This window comes from Lissotriton vulgaris, chromosome 2_1 (genome assembly GCF_964263255.1).
Source record: "Lissotriton vulgaris chromosome 2_1, aLisVul1.2, whole genome shotgun sequence".
Taxonomy (NCBI): Eukaryota; Metazoa; Chordata; class Amphibia; order Caudata; family Salamandridae; genus Lissotriton; species Lissotriton vulgaris.
The window spans coordinates 2,071,140,006-2,071,159,234 of record NC_141687.1 but is presented as its reverse complement, the minus strand read 5'-3'; the positions used below and the strand labels follow the sequence as shown (position 1 = coordinate 2,071,159,234).

Here is a 19,229-nt window from a genome sequence, read left to right as displayed (position 1 = left end):
ACCCCTCACCCTCAAACCCTCACTCACCCTCAACCCCTCACCCTCAACCCCTCACTCACCCTCACTCTCACTCATCCTCACTCACCCTCAACCCCTCACCCTCACTCACCCTCACTCACCCTCACCCTCAACCCCTCACCCTCACTCACTCACCCTCAACCCCTCACCCTCAACCCCTCACTCACCCTCACTCTCACTCACCCTCACTGAGCCTCAACTACTCCCCCTCACCCTCACTCACCCAAAACCCCTCACCCTCACTCACCCTCACTCACCCTCACCCTCAACACCTCACCCTCAACCCCTCACCCTCACTCACCCTCACTCACCCTCACTCACACTGACTCACCCTCACTCACCCTCAACCCCTCACCCTCACTCACCCTCACTCACCCTCACCCTCACTCACCCTCACACAGTGCAATAGTTCTCAGACCATTTCAGTTAGAGCTTTTAGAAAGGTTTATGGCTTTTTTTATTTGTAATACTTTCGCATTGGCTACAGGAAACAAAAATGCTAAACATTTACAAAAAAACCCATAAACAATTCTAAAAGCACTAACTCTAATGGTGCGAGACCTATTGCATTTCCAATGCTTGTTTGTTCATGGTATCTAACTGACTCAAGTCAGTTTATTCCTGCTGGCACAATGGGTTTAGGGGGAGTTCCTCGTTTTTTAGGTCTCGCTAGAGTCAGCACATGCGTTGCTCTTGCGAGAAATTTAGTAGGGGCTTTAAAAGTGCTACCCAGGCCGGCCACCAGCTTGCTATTACGTGCAAATGCGCACGCCCCGTGCATGGCACTTTTTCCCGTCGTGTGTGCACAACTCGTGTCACCCCTCGCGTTTTATTTATTTTATTTCACGGCCGTGTTACTTATACGGCCGCGCTGCCAATGATAGTTATTAACGGTGGGTGTTGCTTATCTTTAATCCTTTAGCCATGCGCTGACACCAGTACTACGCCAGTCAGAACGTGGTTATTGTCGAGCCTTGACTGCGCATCACCAGAGAGAAACTCCCGAGCTCAAATATGCATATGGGCGCAATGTGGTGTGCGATCACTGAACAGAAATACCAAACCTCCGATGAACCGATGTGCAGGCGCACGATAAAACTCTGATGAATTGATGTAAAGAAATGCAGCCTTGCCAAATGACGATACACCGATGTGCAGGCGCACTATAAAACACTGATGAATTGATGTAAAGAAATGCAGCCTTTCCAAATGACGATTTGCAGTTGTATAAACACGGCCCAAAATACAAGATGACCCGACGTGCTCACATTGCCATCTGTGGCGTGCTTGGATGTACAGAGTTGCTGCTTGAGGCCCAGTGACGAGTCTGCCCCCCTCTGAGATGCTGATTGCAGCTCGAGTATGGAAAGGAGCATGCAAACCACTCCACGCACCGTCCAGGGCTCTTGCGCCGCTCATGGCCGGTGCCTAACAACTACAATCACACGAAGTATGGCATCTGAAAATATTCCTATAGTATGCCCAGCATAAGACACCAGGTAAACGCCACACACCAAAGTCAAATCCTTGCCAACACCGAACAAACACGGTCCCCATCGCCAAGCAGGGCGCTGGAAAAAAACATAGTCCTACTGCAATGTAGAGCTTGAGCTTGTAGCTTAAGTTCGGCACGAGTTAAGGGTCACTTTGTCTCCAAAATTCATAGAAATTCAGCAAACACAGGCTGTGGTTTTAACATTTAATATTCTGACTCAATACCCCTGCATCAGCAGGGATACAGAAAAGGTCTACCCACCTACTCTTCTCCTCAACCCAAATTCTACTATGACCGAATACATTCCATAGTGCATTCCAAAACTACAATCATAACATTCAACATATGGGAAAGGGATAACACAACAAGTCCCACCTTGGACTACGGCTCTGTGGTGATGTGTGGATCTGGTAGGCAGTGTACTCCTTTCTTACTAATCAATAGAATGTGTTTTTCTTAACAACTTTATAGAGTCTTCCTTCTCTACGTTTAAAACAGGTTTTACCTGCACAGCCTCATTGTGTTGGTGGGCCAGCAAGAGTTGATTGTGTAGATTGTTAAGAAAAACATGTTGCTGTCAGTTTACTATCCAACTCTAAAGCACCCTTTACTTGCCTACCTGTATACTTGTTACTTGAAAAAACAAGCATTGACATAGCCAATAGGTCTCGCTTTTGTGACCTTTTATGTCTTTAACAAGAGTTATTGGCTTTGCCAATGTCTTTAAGCTATGTTGTAGAGCAGTGTGGCTGCTGTGCAGTATGTTGAAAAGTTATAATAAAAAAGTGTTATACGCATTTGTTACCTTATATATAACCAAAAAGAAATTATGTACAACTGAACGACCATAATAAAAAAAGAATTCACTTAAAAAATGTTTTCTAGTATTTTTGTCCTTGCAATGCTGGAAAAATCTTACTGCCTGCTTTAATAGTTGTTTTTTAAAGTTTTTGGGTTGTTATTGGGACGGGATATAAACAGTGCTGGTAATGAGGTGGGGCTGCACTGGTGCAGGGCTGATGCCGCACTGATGCGGAAGTGGGGCTGTGCTGGTGCTAAGAAGGTGCAGCACTGGTGCTGAGGTAGTGCTGCTCTGGTGCTGATGTGGTGCTGCGCTAGGGCTGGATGATGCTGAGGTGGTGCTTTGCTTGTGCTGTGGTGGTGCTCAGGTGCTGCTTAGGTGCTGCTGAGTGATGCAGAATTGACACTGACTGGTGCTGAAGTGGAGTTGCGCTGATGCTGAGGTAGTGCTGAGTTGTTGCTGATGTAATGTTGCACTGATGCACTCGTACTTAGGTGGCACTGCGCTGATGCTGTGGTGGTGTTCTGATGGTGCTAAAGTGGTCTCTGCAGGTGCTGAGATCGCTACATGTTGGACTGCAGCTTCAGCCAGGAATGAAAGGGACAACAAATGGCGTGCCCACAATGGACAGATTCATAAATTAGACAGTAGAGCTATCCTCTACGTGTGCACACAATGGACAAGCTAATACATTATACAGCAGGGCTATCCTTTATGTGTGCACAGAATAGACAGGCTTACACATTACACAGCAGAGCTATTCTGTATGTGTGCTCAGAATGGACAGGCTTATACATTAGACAGCAGAGTTATCCCCTACATAGGCGCACAGTGTACAGGCTGATGCCACAGCGCAGCAGAGCGATCTCTGAAACATGGACACAATGTACAGGCTCATAACTCAGACAGCAGAAGTATCTCCTACAAGTGCAAGCAATGTACAGGCTCATACACCAAGCAGCAGAGCTATTCCCTATATGTGCACATTATGTGCAGGCTGATTCCTCAAACAACAAAGCTATCCCTTATATGTGCAGAAAATGTAAAGGCTAATGCCCCCAATAGCTCTTCTCCAGCAACTAGCGCAGATTGTTAAAGTTGACACGTTGCCTGCAGAAACAGCCCCTGAATGTTCACATATTGTGCAGTCAGGTTTTTTTTATGCAGTGAAGCTATCACTACACTAGTGGACAGCTTGTGCAATTTGATACAGGACACAGCAGAGCTATCCAATAAATGTGTACGAATTATGCTTTTGATAACCTGGGCGACAAAGATGATCAACAAATATACAAAGATTACGCAATCTGGTTCCGCAGAAGAGTTGGATTATGCCTTGGATTCATGAGACAGCAGAGCTATCGCCAGATTGTTCATGATTACTTCAGAGACAGCAAAATTCAGGATATGTTTGTAAACTACAGACAACAGATTGTTGACTGGCTGGTCACACGGCTGAACACAGCCCCGGCTCCGCAGTACAGAGGACAGCTGCCATGAGGCTGTGGATACACTCTGTGGGTATCATGTTATAAACAGCAGAGCTGTCCCTCAAGCTTGCACATATGACTCCAGCTTATGCCCCAGAGACCAGCGATATAGTAGGTTAATAACCCGGCATGGGGTAGGTTTTAACTAAATACAGAGTGTATTAAGCTGCGTTTCCTTTCTGAAATCCTTCTTGTACAAAACCGACAACAAAGCAACCAATAGCACAGAGTCGATTTTCATCCTCACAGAAATAACTAAAACAAGCATTGGCATGGCCAATAGGTCTTGCCTTTGGGGCCTTATAAGTATTTAGTTATGCAGTAGAATATCCTTGGTGCAACAACATCAACTGTTGCATGGCTAAAAACGATTAAGGTCCCAAATGCGAGACCTATTGGCTATGCCAATGCTTGTTTTGTCTGTGTTCAGTGTATATCCTAGGACATTAGAGAACGTTTGTGTGGGAAAGTCATCCCCTTTGCCCTGATTTTGTGCCCTCAATTTTTGACTGATGCTGGTAGTAACTGGCTCTGACTGTGCCGAGCTAACCGGGAGCAGGGGCCACAGTCCTTTGATTAAAATGTATATGGTAATTAAAATTGGTACTGACAACCTACCTGTAAGTCCCTCCATTGTATGCGGTGGGGTGTATAGGTTTAGAGGCCCAGCAGGTTTTATGCACCTAGGTTTGCAAGGCTGTATTTCCAGATGTCATTTAAAAAGACAGCCTTGCTTTGCGAGTTGCTTTTAAATTGTAATGATATGCAAAATCGACTTTAGATTTAAAGGTACTTCCAAATTAGGAAACAACCTTACTTTTACATATAGGTGCCCCCCAGAGTAGGGTGCCACTCAAAGTCTAAGGCTAGCAAAACAAGGTCAAAACATGAAGTAGGCAGCCAAAAAGATCAGAGGAGACCCCGACAACAGATGCCAGGTCTAACAATACATATTTGCATTAAAGTTTGATTTTGGTCATGAAGCCGGTTGCATGTTTCAATATCAGCTCACTGAAAAACGGACTGTGGTGTCGAAGAGGAATAAGGGGGTAATACTCGGTTACCTACAGGTAATCTTAATTACTGCGAATCCTATGCTTTCCCATCACAGTCCAGCTTTCCTTTTTTTTTGATTTAAAATATTTTTATTGAAAAATAAAGTAGCATATACATTGGCAGTCTTACAACAGTGCTGAAGGGAAAAGAAAAGAGAGGGATGAAAGAAGAAGAAGAAAGAGGGGGGGGGGTTTAGTGTGGCTTCTTTAAATGTTCATCGAGTTGTTTCCACATGCGCTCTTGGGGCTTGTGTTCTTTCGAGAGGTTGCCCGTGATATTGTCTGCTCCTCTTAGGAAGGTGACCCAGTTGATCCATGTTTTGAAGTTTGCTTTTCCCGTGTCCTTCCAGTTTGTTAAGATTATCTTCAGGGCTGCTGTCAGGAGCAGGTCTAGAAGGTCTCTTTCTTCCTTGCTGTTCAGGTTCGCTGTTACGTGCCCTGTCGCCAGTGTCACATAGTTCACCATTAAGTTTGTATTGAACATGTCATTTATGAAGGCGTTTATCTGGGCCCAGAACTTATTGACTTTGACGCACCCAAAGATGAGGTGTTCGAGTGTGCCCTCTTCTTTCTGGCAGTTCCAGCAGTCGGCTGAATCTGCTATGCCGCTTTTATGGAGCCTGGATGGGGTCCAGTAGGCTCTGTGGAGTAGCCAGTATTTTGTTTGTGCCAGTTGCGGGGTGATCTTGCTTTTTGTAGCTGAGGCCCACATTTGCGCCTGTTCCTTTTCGTTTAGCTGTCTGCCTAGGAGTGTTGCCCATGAGTTTGTTGTCTTCTTGTTTAGAGATAGGGTCGTTGGGGCGAGCAGTTTGTAGATTTTGGCGGTTTGGTGTCCCGCCGAGTTTAGCATTAGCACGTACTTGACTATGCCCGGTTCTTCTCGGGTTAGGTTTGCTCTGGTTATGGCAGTCCTTATTTTCAGAAATGTGTATAGCTCTTTGTTGGGCAAGTTGTGTAGTTGTTGTAGGTTTGAGAAGGTTAGCTGTTTCCCCTTTGTTTCTATTTGTTTGGGAAGGCTTATCCCCTTTTTGATCCATGTGTCATAGTTTATTACTGCCCCTTGATATGATATTTTTGTGTTGTACCAGATGGATTCCCATGTTGTACCTCTCAGTTTCTGTGCCATTCGCCTGTCCACCTTCATCAGCGCTTCTCTGGTGTGCTTCAGTATCGCGTTGGACCACAGGGGGTGTTTGTTTGCAGTTAAATTCGCTGTCGGGTGTAGGCCTCCTAGGAGCTCTCTTTCCAATTCCAGCCAGACTGGTTTGTATTGTTTTGTTTCGTCTATCCATGCGAATCCTTGTTTAGCTAGGCAGGCTGTCTGGTAGGTTTTGAAGTTTGCCAGGTTGAGGCCGCCTAGTTCCTTCGCTAGTCTCAGTTTGGGTAGGCTAATTCGTGGTTTTTTGTTTCTCCATAGGAAGGTGTTGATCAAGCCGTCCAGCTTTTTGTGGAAGCCATCCGTCATTTGGATCGGTAGCATGTTTAGCGTGTAGTTTATTGCGGGTGTTATCATCATTTTTATCGTCTCTATCCTCCCCCACCAGCTGATGTATTTGGGCGACCACAGTTCTAGTCTATCTTTGACTTTTTTTAACAGTGAGTCTTCGTTGTACTGTATTGTTGATGTTAGATCCCTTCCGAACTTTAGGCCAAGGTACTTGAGTGGTTTCGTTTGCCAGGCTAGGCCGGAGTCCCCTAGTACCAATTTGGTGGTGTGTATGTTCATCGGTTTGCATTCCGATTTGTCCTTGTTGAGTTTGTATCCGGATGCATCTGCATATTCCCCTATTGCCTCCATTAGTGCTGTGATTGACGTTGATGGCTTGGTGGTGGTGATGAGGATGTCGTCCGCGTAAGCTGCAAGCTTGACTGTCTTATCTCCGATCTTGACACCCGTTATTCCCTCATTGTCTCTTATTTTTGCAAGTAGTGGTTCAAGTGCCAGTAGGAAGAGGCCGGGTGACAGTGGGCATCCTTGCCTGGTTCCTCTTCCCAGTAGGAGAGGGTCAGATGTGCTCCCGTTAACCACTATTTTTGCTCTCGGTTTGTTGTATAGGGCCATTATCATTGCTATGTACTTCTCCCCCAGTCCAAACTTTGTCATGCAATTCCTGAGGAATGGCCACGAGACTCTGTCAAAAGCCTTCTCCGCGTCCAGTGCTATCATGACCGCCTGTTCATTGCTCTGTGTTGTGTGGTTGATCAGATGGAACAGCAGCCTTGTGTTGTCTTGCGACAGCCTGTGCTTTATGTAGCCTACTTGTGAGTTGTGTATGATGTCGGGTAGGATTCTATTAAGTCTGTTAGCAAGCACCTTTGCATAAATTTTGCAGTCCACATTTATGAGTGATATAGGTCTGTAGTTTTGCGGGTATTGGTGGTCTTTACCTTCTTTGGGTATTATTGTGATGTTTGCCTCTCGCATGGTGTTGGTCATCTCCCCTTTCCTTATGCAGGCGGCATAAGTTTCCGATAGTATTTTCCTGATGTTTGGGCAGAAGGTCTTGTAGAACACGGCGGAGTATCCGTCTGGTCCTGGGGCTTTGTTCCGTTTTAGCTGATTGATTGCGGTTTCAATTTCCTCTTCCGTTATGTCCGCCTCTAAGGGTGCTTTCTCCTCCTCCCTGAGTTTCGGTAGGTTGATGTCCTTGAGGAAGGAGTAGCCCCCGTCTTTGCTCAAGTTCTTGTCTTCGGAATATAGATCCTGATAGAACTGTCTGAATACCTCCAGTATGCCTTTGTTTGTTGTTTGTGATTTGTTGTTTTTGTCTGTTATTGCTGCTATTGTGTGCTGTCTTTGCTTCCCTTTGAGGTAGGATGCAAGCTGTTTCCCTGCTTTGTTCGCTCTGCATAGATTCACCGACTTGAACTTTGTTAGCCACGACCCAGCCCGTTCGCTTAGGATTCTGTTTAGTTCGTATTTTTTTTTTGTGAGCGTGGTGAGTGTGTTCTTGTCTGTTATGTTTGCGCAGTGGCCTCTTTCCAGTGCTTCTATCTCCCTTTCTATCTCTAAGATCTTCTTGTTCCTGCTTCTGTTCATTCTTGATTTGATGTTTATCAGCTTGCCTCTTAAGGTCGCTTTGAGTGCTTCCCAGATGGTGTCCTTCTCCACTTCGCCATTGTCATTGTCTTCCAGGTAGTTATTTAGTGCTTCCTCTATTTCTTTTACATTGTCTCTGTTCTGTAGGATGTCGTCGTTGAGTCTCCACCTTCTCGTTATGCTTTAATTGTGTTTGCCGTTGAGGGCTAGGGAAATATGTGCATGGTCGGAGATGGTTATTGGGGCTATCTCTGTGTTCTCAATCAGGTGCGTGCGATCGCTGGATATCAATATATAGTCAATTCTGCTGTACGAGTTATGCGGGTGCGAATAAAAGGTGTATTCGCGCGCTGTCGGGTGTTGAAGCCTCCATGGGTCTGCTAGGTGGTGTTTGGTACATAGGTCTTTAAGGGTGTTGCTGCCTGGAGAGTTGTGGCTTGGCCTGCTTGGGTGTCTGTCCGTGGCCTGGTCCATTGTCTTGTTCAGGTCGCCGGCTACAATCAGAAGGTCCTCCTGTGGTAGCTTGCTGAGCTCGCCATCTGCCAAAAGTCTCTGTCTTCAGTGTTTGGTCCATAGATGTTTGCTACATGTAGCTTGTCGGTTCCTCTTTGGACACTTGCTATCAGCAGACGTCCGTCTTCGTCCGTGTTTGTCTTATGTATGGTGAGGTTGGCTTTCTTGCTTAGGATGGTTACCACACCTCGCTTCTTCCCCTTGGCAGGTGAGCATAAGATGTCCCCTATCCATCTTGCCTTCAGTAGTTTAGCCTCTTCCTCTGAGAGTTTGGACTCCTGTAGCGTGTAAATGTCCCCCTTGAGTTTCCCCAGGTGTTCTAGTATCTTCCTGCGTTTGATCGGATGGTTTAGGCCTTTGACGTTCATGTAGATAACCTTTAGGTTTGCGGAGAGGTTCACTGGTGTTTGATCTGTCACAGTCCAGCTTTCCATCCCTTTGGTTCTCGTCTTCAGATTGATAGGAAATTTCAGGAAGTGAGGAGGGTGAAGTTCTTTCATAACAGAGGTACGGGAAGTAGTAAGGAAATCATCTTGGAGGGATGGGAAACATATAATCTTAAACTTAAAGATTAGTGTGAAGGGACGAGTTAACGCCCATTGAAGCAAGGTAAGGACTGTGACAGGGGAGAGAGACGAGGATGTAACTTAGCCTCTTGGGAGAAACAAAACATTGTCTATAATAAATGTACAGCTTTTCGGCAGAGATGCCTCTGAAATATTAATTTTTTCCAACGAGTTACACACAAAAAAAGATCCCGTAATTCTGAAAAACGTTCTGTATTACAGCTTTAAAAAGTATTCACCTACTCACAGAAGAGCATCGTACACACGGGAAATGCTAGGGAAGCATAATCCACAGGGGGGAAGGGGCTCTCTGAGAAGCGCACCTGCCATCAAGACAGATGTACGCGGATCAAAATATCATAATTCATAAGTCTGGAACCAATGCGGATGTCACAAAGTCAGCTTGCCTTATAAAGTGAGACTCCCTTGGTAAAACTGTAAGTCTGAAGTGCACATGACTTAACGGGATACCAAAAAGGAATGCCACAGGAGCACAGGGGGAATCGGTTGTCTCGGCATTACCTTTAGGTTCAGCTTCGCTCTCCGCATCGCTGCCGAACAGATCCTCCAGGTCAGCCATCGTTGAAACAGCCCTGATGCCAGCAGGACTTACAGGCTGGAAGACACAGCAGTGCCAGGAACAGGGAGTCGTAAAGCACAGAACCACTTCACGTCGCCTTCCGTAGAAATCGAAAACGGACACGAACACTATAGGGACAGTGAACGTGTGGCTTAGTGGCAATGTTACACTTGGCAATTTTTACAGTTAAAAATACATAGATTTCAGTTCTGTACGAGCGGGTACGGCTGAGCTGATACATTTATTAACATTAATTTTAAGTAAACTTTTTCTTAGAATTATGGTTTTAAATGTGAGTTGCTAGGGCATATATTGAGTTACAGATTATAGTTTCAAAATAAATCAATTAATGAAAACAGCAACTTCAACGAATCGATAAACATGCTTTCTCAAATATTTTAATTGTTAGATTTTAAACGGTTGGGTTATATGTACTTTCACTGACTCATTCTGCTATAGTTAGCAATGTAGTTCAAAATGGCCGCCACGTTTTCTCATTATCCAAGTCTCCCACCAATGCCTGTCAATTGATTTAGATTCAGGATTTAGACGAAGGATTTGCAGTCCTACACTAGGCTTGGGCCAGTGAGCGGATGTACTAGTTTTCCCCGGACAGTCCATGTTTTCGGTTGACTGCCCCGGTGTCCCGACACATTTCTTCATTTTGAATAAATGTCTCGGTTTTGAGGAAAACGTCCGGCAACTGCATTTTTAACGAGCATTTGAAGGCATGATCTCCTTACACCGGCGTTTCAGAAGAATGCCAAAATGAAAGCAATTTATTCGATTTCCGTCAGGCAACACAGTAGGATTCAGCTGCATGCGCCCAGCAGAGGGGAGACAGGGTGGGAAGAAGGGCATAGGGTGGAGGTCCTGCGATTGATAATGCCAAGTAAATGTACGGCATTATGTATGTGTGTGTGTGTGTGTGTGTGTGTGTGTGTGTGTGTGTGTGTGTGTGTATATATATATGTATATATAATGTGTGTGCATAAAAGTCTACATGTATATATAGGTACATATTTACAAGGCTACGCCAAAACCATGTGTAAAAATGTTATGTCTGGTTGATGTCCTGCGCGTCAGCCCGCGCAGGACATCTCTTTTGATTCTATGTTCTGCATGGAATGTATACTTTTGACATGTCGGCAGTTGCTGCCGGGAGACCTATACACTAGGACGATTAAAGAAGAGCTCCCCAAATTACTGCGTCCTGTCTTCTTTTCATTGGCGACGAGGACCCGCCTGGTGTTGCTGGTTGTCCCAAGTGTTGCTGGACGCCTTGAACCTTTCTTTCTTGACGAGGCAACTGCGATATTCGCTGATCACGTTTCCTGACTGCTTGGATTACACGCGAGTCTTGCTGTCTTCGTTTCCGCTTGAATCCGCTTTCCGTGAGTGCCTCTCTGAGGATTATTTCATTTTGCTCAAATTGGCGTTTGTGGTTTCTACACGCCTCTCCGCGCGATCTTGCACGCGCCAGCTCTCACCCCTTCACAGCTCTACGCTGCATCTGCGTGTGTCAACGTGACGTCAGTGTGCGTTCCAGCTTGCGTTCCATCCCTCATTCTGACGGTTACCATGAAACCACTATAAACTCCTTCATTGTTTTCTGCCGCATTCATCATGCGTGTGTTGTTCTACTAATTTTACACGCATTACGTGTTTTTGTGACTACTCTCGGAACTGAAACTTTATCTTTTGCATTAAAGCGGACCCGTTTGAATTTTGCCAATAAACTTTGCACTTTTGTTTAACCTTCACTTTCTTGGCTGGGGCAGCAACTCACCCACGCAAATGGAGAAAGTGGCCACCCCTCCTCCCTTTTTACAGTTTACTGGTCCACCCTCTATGATTTGTAAACAATGGAAAGCAACTTTCGAAGCATACATTGATGCTATTGATGGTGATACCTTCACCTCTAAAAAAAAAAAGAGCGTTGCTTGTTTATAATTTAGGAGTTGAAGGCAGATCCATTCTTGAGAATCTACCTCTCGAGGAAGTGAGACTACCCAATGGTTCTCGTGAGGAAGGTGACACATTAGTAATTGATGAATATGCTTCTCTCATAAAAAAGTTGGATAAAAGGTGCAATCCAAAGCGCAATATTGTCCTGGAGCATCACAAATTTTTGCAACGTGCACAGATGCCTCGAGGGTCGATCGATGATTTTGTTGCTGCCTTGAAGATCTTGGCTGTGAATTGCAACGACAGGGAGTTTAGGGATGAAATCATTCGAGACCAATTAATTGAACGCACGTGCAAAGCGACAAACGAAGGACGGCTGTGTGGACGCTTCCCTGAGAGTGAATTGAGACTCACCTGCTGTCCGTGACGACCCCCGTATCTGGCCACTTTCCCCCGCCGGTTCCACCCTGCAAGGACGCTACGAAGAACAGCGAGGCAGGTGGAAGGAACTAGCCTTCCCAGGGGGCACAGCGACCGCGCATTGGAGCGCGTCACCAACCAGCGCCAGGCGGCGCTACAAAGCGGGGCTACGTCCGCAACGCGGGACGCGAGCGGGACGCCCGGGGCGAAGCCCGGGCAAAGGGCGGGCCCTTTGTGGCCCTCTGTGGCTGAGGTAGGCTGGGCTGGGCCCGGTTATTTTCATTTTTAATGTCGCTATTCATACAATATACATCTGGTTGCTAGAGGAAGTAACACTCTGCAAAGTTAATAAGTTGCTTCCTTGCTATCTACCACTGGTTAGTTATTGCTGCATCTCCAGAGCTTTATTTATTTTTTATGGACATTGTACTACTTTGTGATCTCTCTTTCTGGAGGTAAACTATTTGTAAAACAACGAACTGTGGGAAAAGTCTGCAGAAGATGTCTAAAAAACTTCGTTCGGGAAGGCTAGTGGGAGGAAGATCTGGTGCTAAAACAGATACCAACCCCACGAGAAATAAATCTGTGAATAACCCCCCGTTGAAGGGGCAATGCCAACTCTTTGAGTTATGGGATAAACCTGTGGATAAGAAGTCTAATTCTGCTGTAAAGGAAGCTCTCCTCTTTGCAGCTCAGGAGGATCTTACTCAAGTTGTTACTAACTCTATGTCCCCATCCTTGCTGACCGCGCCACCGCAAACAGCAGCGGTGGGGAATTCCTGCCCTGTACATCCTGAAGGGGAGGGGGAGAGTAAGCGCGGCGTTCTTGCAACAGAAGGAAAACTAGAGAATCAACCACTTATGCCTCAAGCTCTTTCTTTGAATGACAGGTTAGGTGGGGACTCCTCACCGTTATCTATTGATCTTGAACTTTGCGGCCGCTATGTAAATGCAGTTAGTTTGGAGGCTCTAGACTCTATTAAGCCTTCTGGGGGTGCTACTCCCTCTGGGCTAATGTTATATAGTAGTACTCCTTCGTTAAACGGACAGGACATGTCTGATCTGTTAAATGTTTCCAGGAGTCCGGGTCTTAATCTTTCTGGTATTTGCCCTCCAGCTGAAGCTAGTGATAAACCTATATCGGAATCTCTGATTGCTTTGGAACAATTATTAGCCTCCATATTATTTCTCCAGGGGAAATTTGTAGGCAGCTCGGATTGTATCCTGGACTCAGTTACTCAAATACTGAAGACATTGCTACAAAAAACACCAGATATGAGGAGTGTTTCCTCCCCCAAGGCCGAACCCAGCTCTCCAAAGGGGAAAATAAACGTGCCCATAGTGAATTCTGGCATAAAGGCTGCAGCAATAGTTCATGAAATTCATACTACAGTCCTGCCTTTAACCGCAGTGCCTAATTGTGTTAAGAACTCTGTTCTCGAGATTGAGGAAGAAAACAAATCTATCTCCGGTTCCAAAGTGGTTCAAGATCTATTTCCTATTTTCATGTCGGAAAATAAAAAAGAACATCCTGAAGATAAACAAGAAGTAAAGGTAAAAAACGGTAAACATAGAAATAATAAAGGGAATAAAAGGAAACTGATCCGAAAATACAGGAAGAAAAGACAACGACGGATAATCTTCCAAAACTCTATAGTTGTGTCTGAGAATGAAGAAATAGACTCGGATCCAACTTCTATGTCCTTAAAGGTGGATAGTGAATTTTGTCCACCAACGACTTTGGAAGACTTACCGTAAAAGGAGGGTCCTCTCCCGAGTACTTCTCCATCGATAGCGACAAGAGCCTCAATCTTACATCAACTCGGGCCCCTTAACCCTTTGGCCTCTTCTTTTTCTCCTGCACCAGAGGTTGGAGATCGCCCTCTTCTCTCTCTCCAGCCAAAAAACTCAAAGGCTTATGTGGACACTCTTGTGCTAGACTTTTTACCTTTATTTGATGCAGACTTACCCTTAAACAGAGCATGGCTACTTAAGCGTTTTAGCGAGATGGAAAGTCTTCACCCTATTCAATTTAGGGACATTGAGCTAGTCTCTTTGTTTGGTGGAGACAGGGTCTCTTGTATAAGGGTTAAATTCTACTCCACAATCATTGTAAATTCGATATTACAGCAAGCTGAGAATTTCCAACGTACAGGTATTGATGTTCTCCCTATTTTTAGCCTTGGTAATACCCACCCTTCCCTTGGGATGACACTAAGGGGTGATAAACAAAATGGGGTAGCCTCTCCACTTAGAGACCTGAAGATTTGGGTCTCTAAAGGGAAACGTCCGGTCTCCCAGGTAAAGCCACTTCCACTGCCTCAGAACTCCTCCTTAATAGAGGATAATAATCGGTGGAATTGGCTGCACAGTGCTTTATCTACTAAGACCACAGATAACCCCAAATTGTTTCACCATCTTTAACACCCCATTGAAAAATATTTCTTGGAACGCGGCAGGGATTCATAGTAGCCCAGAGAAATTTGACCTTCTATTCTCTCTGGGAGCAAATGTGATTTGTATCGAGGAAACATGGTGTACTAATATGCTGGACGTTTCAAAGGATTTCTATGTTCTGGAAGTGCCAGCTGCCCCATCCAAGAAAGGTCACGCTAGGGGGGGAATTGCTTGTCTATTATCAAATAAATTGCAGTGGAGATTCTCCCATTATACCGACCCAAGTAATCTTTTTCAAGCTATAACAATAGCAAATTTGTCTAGTAATTTAAAAAAGTCACCCGTTGTAATTATTAATGTGTATATTCCTCCAGAAGAGTCTTTTAATCTTATATTGAAGCAGGTATTTCGATATATTGGCCAAATTAAAAATGTACCATCCCCTCCGGAAGTTATCCTAGTAGGAGATCTGAACTGCAAAATTTCCAATGCTAGTCTAAAACTTTTCAGAAATAAACCCAAAGAAGAGGCGCATTTTGTACCCCAATCCCTCTTCCCAGATAAATTAGTGACTAACAAAAGAGGGAAGATTCTGCTAGAAGAACTAGCGGCAGTTGAGGGACTTATATTAAATGGGAGATTCCCGTCTGATGTGCCTGCTAAATTTACACATAAGTCACCTTTTGGGTCCTCCATCCTGGATTATGCAATTTCGGATTATGGTTTGTTTCCCTGTATTATGGATTTTAAGATTATCCCCACAACTCTGAGCGATCATAGTATAATGCTCATAACTATTACTTTAAACCCTCTGCCCACTGTGCCATGGTCCCTTACCGGCAGTGACGCTGTTTTCCATGCTTCCACGGGAAGATGCTTTTGGAATCCTTCTGCCATTAATGGGGTGCATGATATATTATGTAAAACTCTATTAGAATTAAATGAGTGGCGTGGTTTAGAAATAGTTAATTTTGAAAAACTTATGCGAAACATCATTTTAGATGTAAAAAAAGGCTACCCGTCCTAGAAAAGGGGTAGTTGTGCCTAGTATACTACGCATCCTGCACAAAGAAATAAATAAACTAGTCCGTGAGCAATATTTAGATAGAGTTATGGAACGTGAAAAAGAAATCTCTAGATTAAAAAGAAAGAGATGCAGACTAAAGGTGAAAATAAAAAAGGAGAAGGAAGATACAGTTTGGATCAACTTGAGGGAATCAGTTGTTCATGGTAGGATTAGAGAATTTTGGGCAATAATTGGGAAGGGATGTGGTACTAGAATAAGCCCTTGCCCCATCCCTATAGCTGAAGAGGTATGGATCACTTATATTCGGGACCTCTATGCAGGGAATGGTATTCCAGGTGAAGATATTGTCCTAGATGTAACGCCTGAAGGACTTATTAATTATCCCACAGAGGAAGCAATTGAAATGGCCATAAAGAATATGCGTGCCTCTGGTGCAATGGGTCCCGATGAACTCCCTATGACGGTCTTGAAGCAGGATCCTTTAAGGTGGAGTAAAATCCTGTACCCATTGTTTAAAGCCTGTTTCTTGTCTAAAACGGTACCTGCCTACTGGAGGGGAAGTATTTTGGTCCCTATTTTTAAGAAGGGAACTAGGGACAGCCCCAGTAATTATCGTTTGATAGCCCTCCTCGACTCTATCGGAAAGGTCTTTGCGAAATGTCTCCTAAATTTCCTTTCCGACTAGGTCGAGGAGAACAATATCTTGCCTCTTGAACAAACTGGCTTCCGTAGGGGGCATGGTACTCTAGACAACCTCACCACCCTCCATGTGGTTACTGATAAATATGTGCAGGTGAGAGGGGGGGCGGTGTATGCGGCTTTTATTGATTTCTCCACAGCGTTCGATAAAGTGGACCGTAGAACGCTGTGGAGAAAATTGGCAGCTCTTGGTGTTCCATCCTATCTATTGGAGCTTGTTCGTACACTCCATACAGAGACTTGGTGCAGTGTCCTGCAAGGGGGCGAAAGGGGGCTCTCCCATCAAATTTCTTCTTTGAATGGCCTTAAACAAGGCTGCTTATTGGCTCCCCTTTTGTTCTCCTTGTATACTGTAGACCTACCCGTTGCCTTGTCTGTCAGTGAGGGTATTGCTCCGGTGATAGGGGGGACCCCAATATCTTGCTTGATGTATGCCGATGACGTCCTTATTTTAGATCTGACCCCCAAAGGCCTTGCAAATCGGCTACATGCCCTTCATGTTTTTGCTGTTGCTCATTGCATGAAGATTAACATATCCAAAAGCAAAGTTATGTGCATAGCCGGCAAAAAGAAGTGCCGATCTGAAAATTTTGGATGGTATATCGGCGGCCAAAAACTGGAAATTGTTAAATCTTATACTTTCCTGGGGAAAATTATTGCGGCTAACTTGAGCGAGAGGCCTCATATTGAGCATAGTTCACGCAAAGCCCTCGCCCATGGCAAAGGTTTAAATTCCCTCTATCAGGCCACTGGGAAAAGGCACTTTTCGTGTTTACTGGAGGTGTATAGGTCCAAAATTCCCGCTACGATACTATACGTATCGAACTTATAGAGGTGAAATATTGGGACTTCTGCCATAAGATTGAAGGGAAACTCTTAAGATCCCTTTCTTCTCTAAATACTGCGTGCCCTTTGGCCGCTTGTAGGCTCGATTTTGGTCTCAGGAGCAGCTGGGTACAGGGACTATGTGCCCTAGTAAGATGGGTGGCCTGCCTGGCTAGAGCTGAACTGGGGACGATGAGAGCTCTCCTCAGAACTGAATTACTAGGTAATTTTAAAGAGTTTTCACAACTTGTAAGGAATTTTAGAAAAGCTGTAACTCTTCTAAAGTTAGATGAAAACACCTTGTTTTTGTATTCTCCCTTACAGTTAAAACTCTTATTAAAACAGGCCTCGTGGGAACTATATTTTCAGTCAGATAAGAACATAATCTGTGAAAAAAGGGACGTAGACCTTCTCCTTAATTCTTATTCGATTAAGTTGGCCCAACCCTATGTCACATGGAACTTGCCGCATGGTATCCGTAGATTATGGTTTCTTTTACGTTATGATCTATTACCTTTAAATCTACTTTTATCCAAATGGTACGGTTCTTCTCCTATGTGCAATTTATGTAACCTGAGCACCCAGGATCGCATGCATGTTTTGTTGATCTGCCCTGCGCTTCGTATATTGCGTCTCAGATGGTTAAAACCTATTTGTCTCCGTCTGGGCATTTCTACTTTGAACAGCTTTCTCCAGTCACTTTATTGGCCTCCTAATGAAATGTTTTGTTTCTATATTTTTAATTTTTTTAAAGGTTTTTTAGCTATTTATTAATATGTCTCTGGAGATGTTTGACATTGCTTCCTGCTGTAGATCTGTCATTGTATGTAATTTTGTACTCAAATGTGTTTTTGAATGTCATAACTTTGATATGTACTTGTCTTTTCTTTTATCACTGTGAATTTTTATGTGGCCCTCTTTTGAGAGCCAAAACATAATAAATAAAATTGAATTGAACGCACGTGTGACAGGAAAGTACGTGAGAAACTCTTATCCTCAGATGACCCTGATTTGGAGACTGCGTTGACTCCTGCTAAATCTGTTGAACATTCCCGATTTTGCATGAAGGAACTAAGTACACCTGCCACTCCTACACCAACGTGATATGAAATTAGTTTAGTAACCTCCAAGGTTCCTCCGAAAACTAATAAATCTACTGTTCCAGTATCTTCCAAATCTGCCAACACTGCTGTACCTGGGTTTGTTAACAAACCCAGGAATGATGCTCAAGCTGTGTCATGTCATCGCTGTGGTAGCAGGTTGCAACTGGGAAATTTCAAGTTTTGCTTTGCTATCAATCAGTCTTGTTTTAAATGTGGCAGGAAGGGTCATCTTGCGCGCAAGTGTAAAATTGCTTTTTCCCAAAGGTTAACCTTACAAAGTGTAAAAAATATAGAGTGTGAGAATACCGATATGATATGATAAAAGGATTTTTAAAGCGCTCGTTCACCAATGGTTCCTTGGTGCTGGGGTGGAGGGCACGTGACCAGACGGGAGGGGGGATGTGAGTTGGTGGTTGTAGGCCTGAGAGAACAGCCAAGTTTTTAGAGATTTCCAGAACAGGGGGTAGGACTCAATTTGACGTAGTGAGAGTGGCAGCGAGTTCCAGAGTTGCGGTGCTTGAAAGGCGAATCTTAGCCCTCCATGTTTTTTCCGCTTAGCGGCGAGGGGTGTCAGGAGATTGGCTGTGGCAGAGCGGAGGGAACGGCTCGGGGTGTAACGCTGCATTCGGTCTGATAACGATGATAATTGGTATGAATTACTAATGTTCTCGGCTTCCCCAATGGAAGCGGAAGGTATTGTAGAGATTGCATTTCCTAATGAGTCTCAGAGAAGGAAATCCCCTACTTGTGATGTTATCTTGAACGACAAACCAGTTAAATTACTTGCGGATTCTGGTTCCCCATTTACCTTGATCAACATTAGGGATTTCGAAAATTTGGGTGAGATCTTTTTGGCCTCATCATCAATTAGGATGTTTGCATATGGTGGGAAAAGAGTTGAAGTCTTGGGAAAGTTTAAAAACAAACTAGAATTTAAGGGCGAATGCACGTCCGGTGTGATTTATGTTGTCAAAGATGGTGCTAATTTGTTGGGATGGCATGAACAAGGTGAGCTAAACATCATCCTTGATTCCAATCATCCCAACATGGTTTTGTCTAGGAATGAAGCCAAACAATATTACGCTTCACTTGCACAACCTGAGTCAGTACATGTTGTGTCCACATTGAGTGAAAATGAATGGGTTCGAACTTATCCTGAAGTGTTTAGCGATAATCTTGGTAAGCTTAAGGGTTTCCAACATCGCATAGTTTTAAAAGCTGGAGCAAAACCTATTGCACACACAGTTTGCAAAGTACCTTTGAGTATGCGTCGTGAGTTGAAAGGTGAATT

The 19,229-nt window shown here is 44.4% G+C and overlaps 1 protein-coding gene across 1 annotated transcript in view; it reads right to left on the bottom strand.

Annotated features, from left to right (window-relative positions):
* Positions 1–9,676, bottom strand: part of LEO1 (LEO1 component of Paf1/RNA polymerase II complex) — a 233,683-nt gene extending 224,007 nt beyond the window's left edge. The window contains exon 1 of the mRNA XM_086958300.1: positions 9,502–9,676. Within this exon, the coding sequence (XP_086814426.1) occupies positions 9,502–9,559 (58 nt within the window). The 5' untranslated portion in view covers positions 9,560–9,676. The remainder of the gene's footprint in view (positions 1–9,501) is intronic.
* Between the last annotated feature and the right edge of the window lie 9,553 nt (positions 9,677–19,229).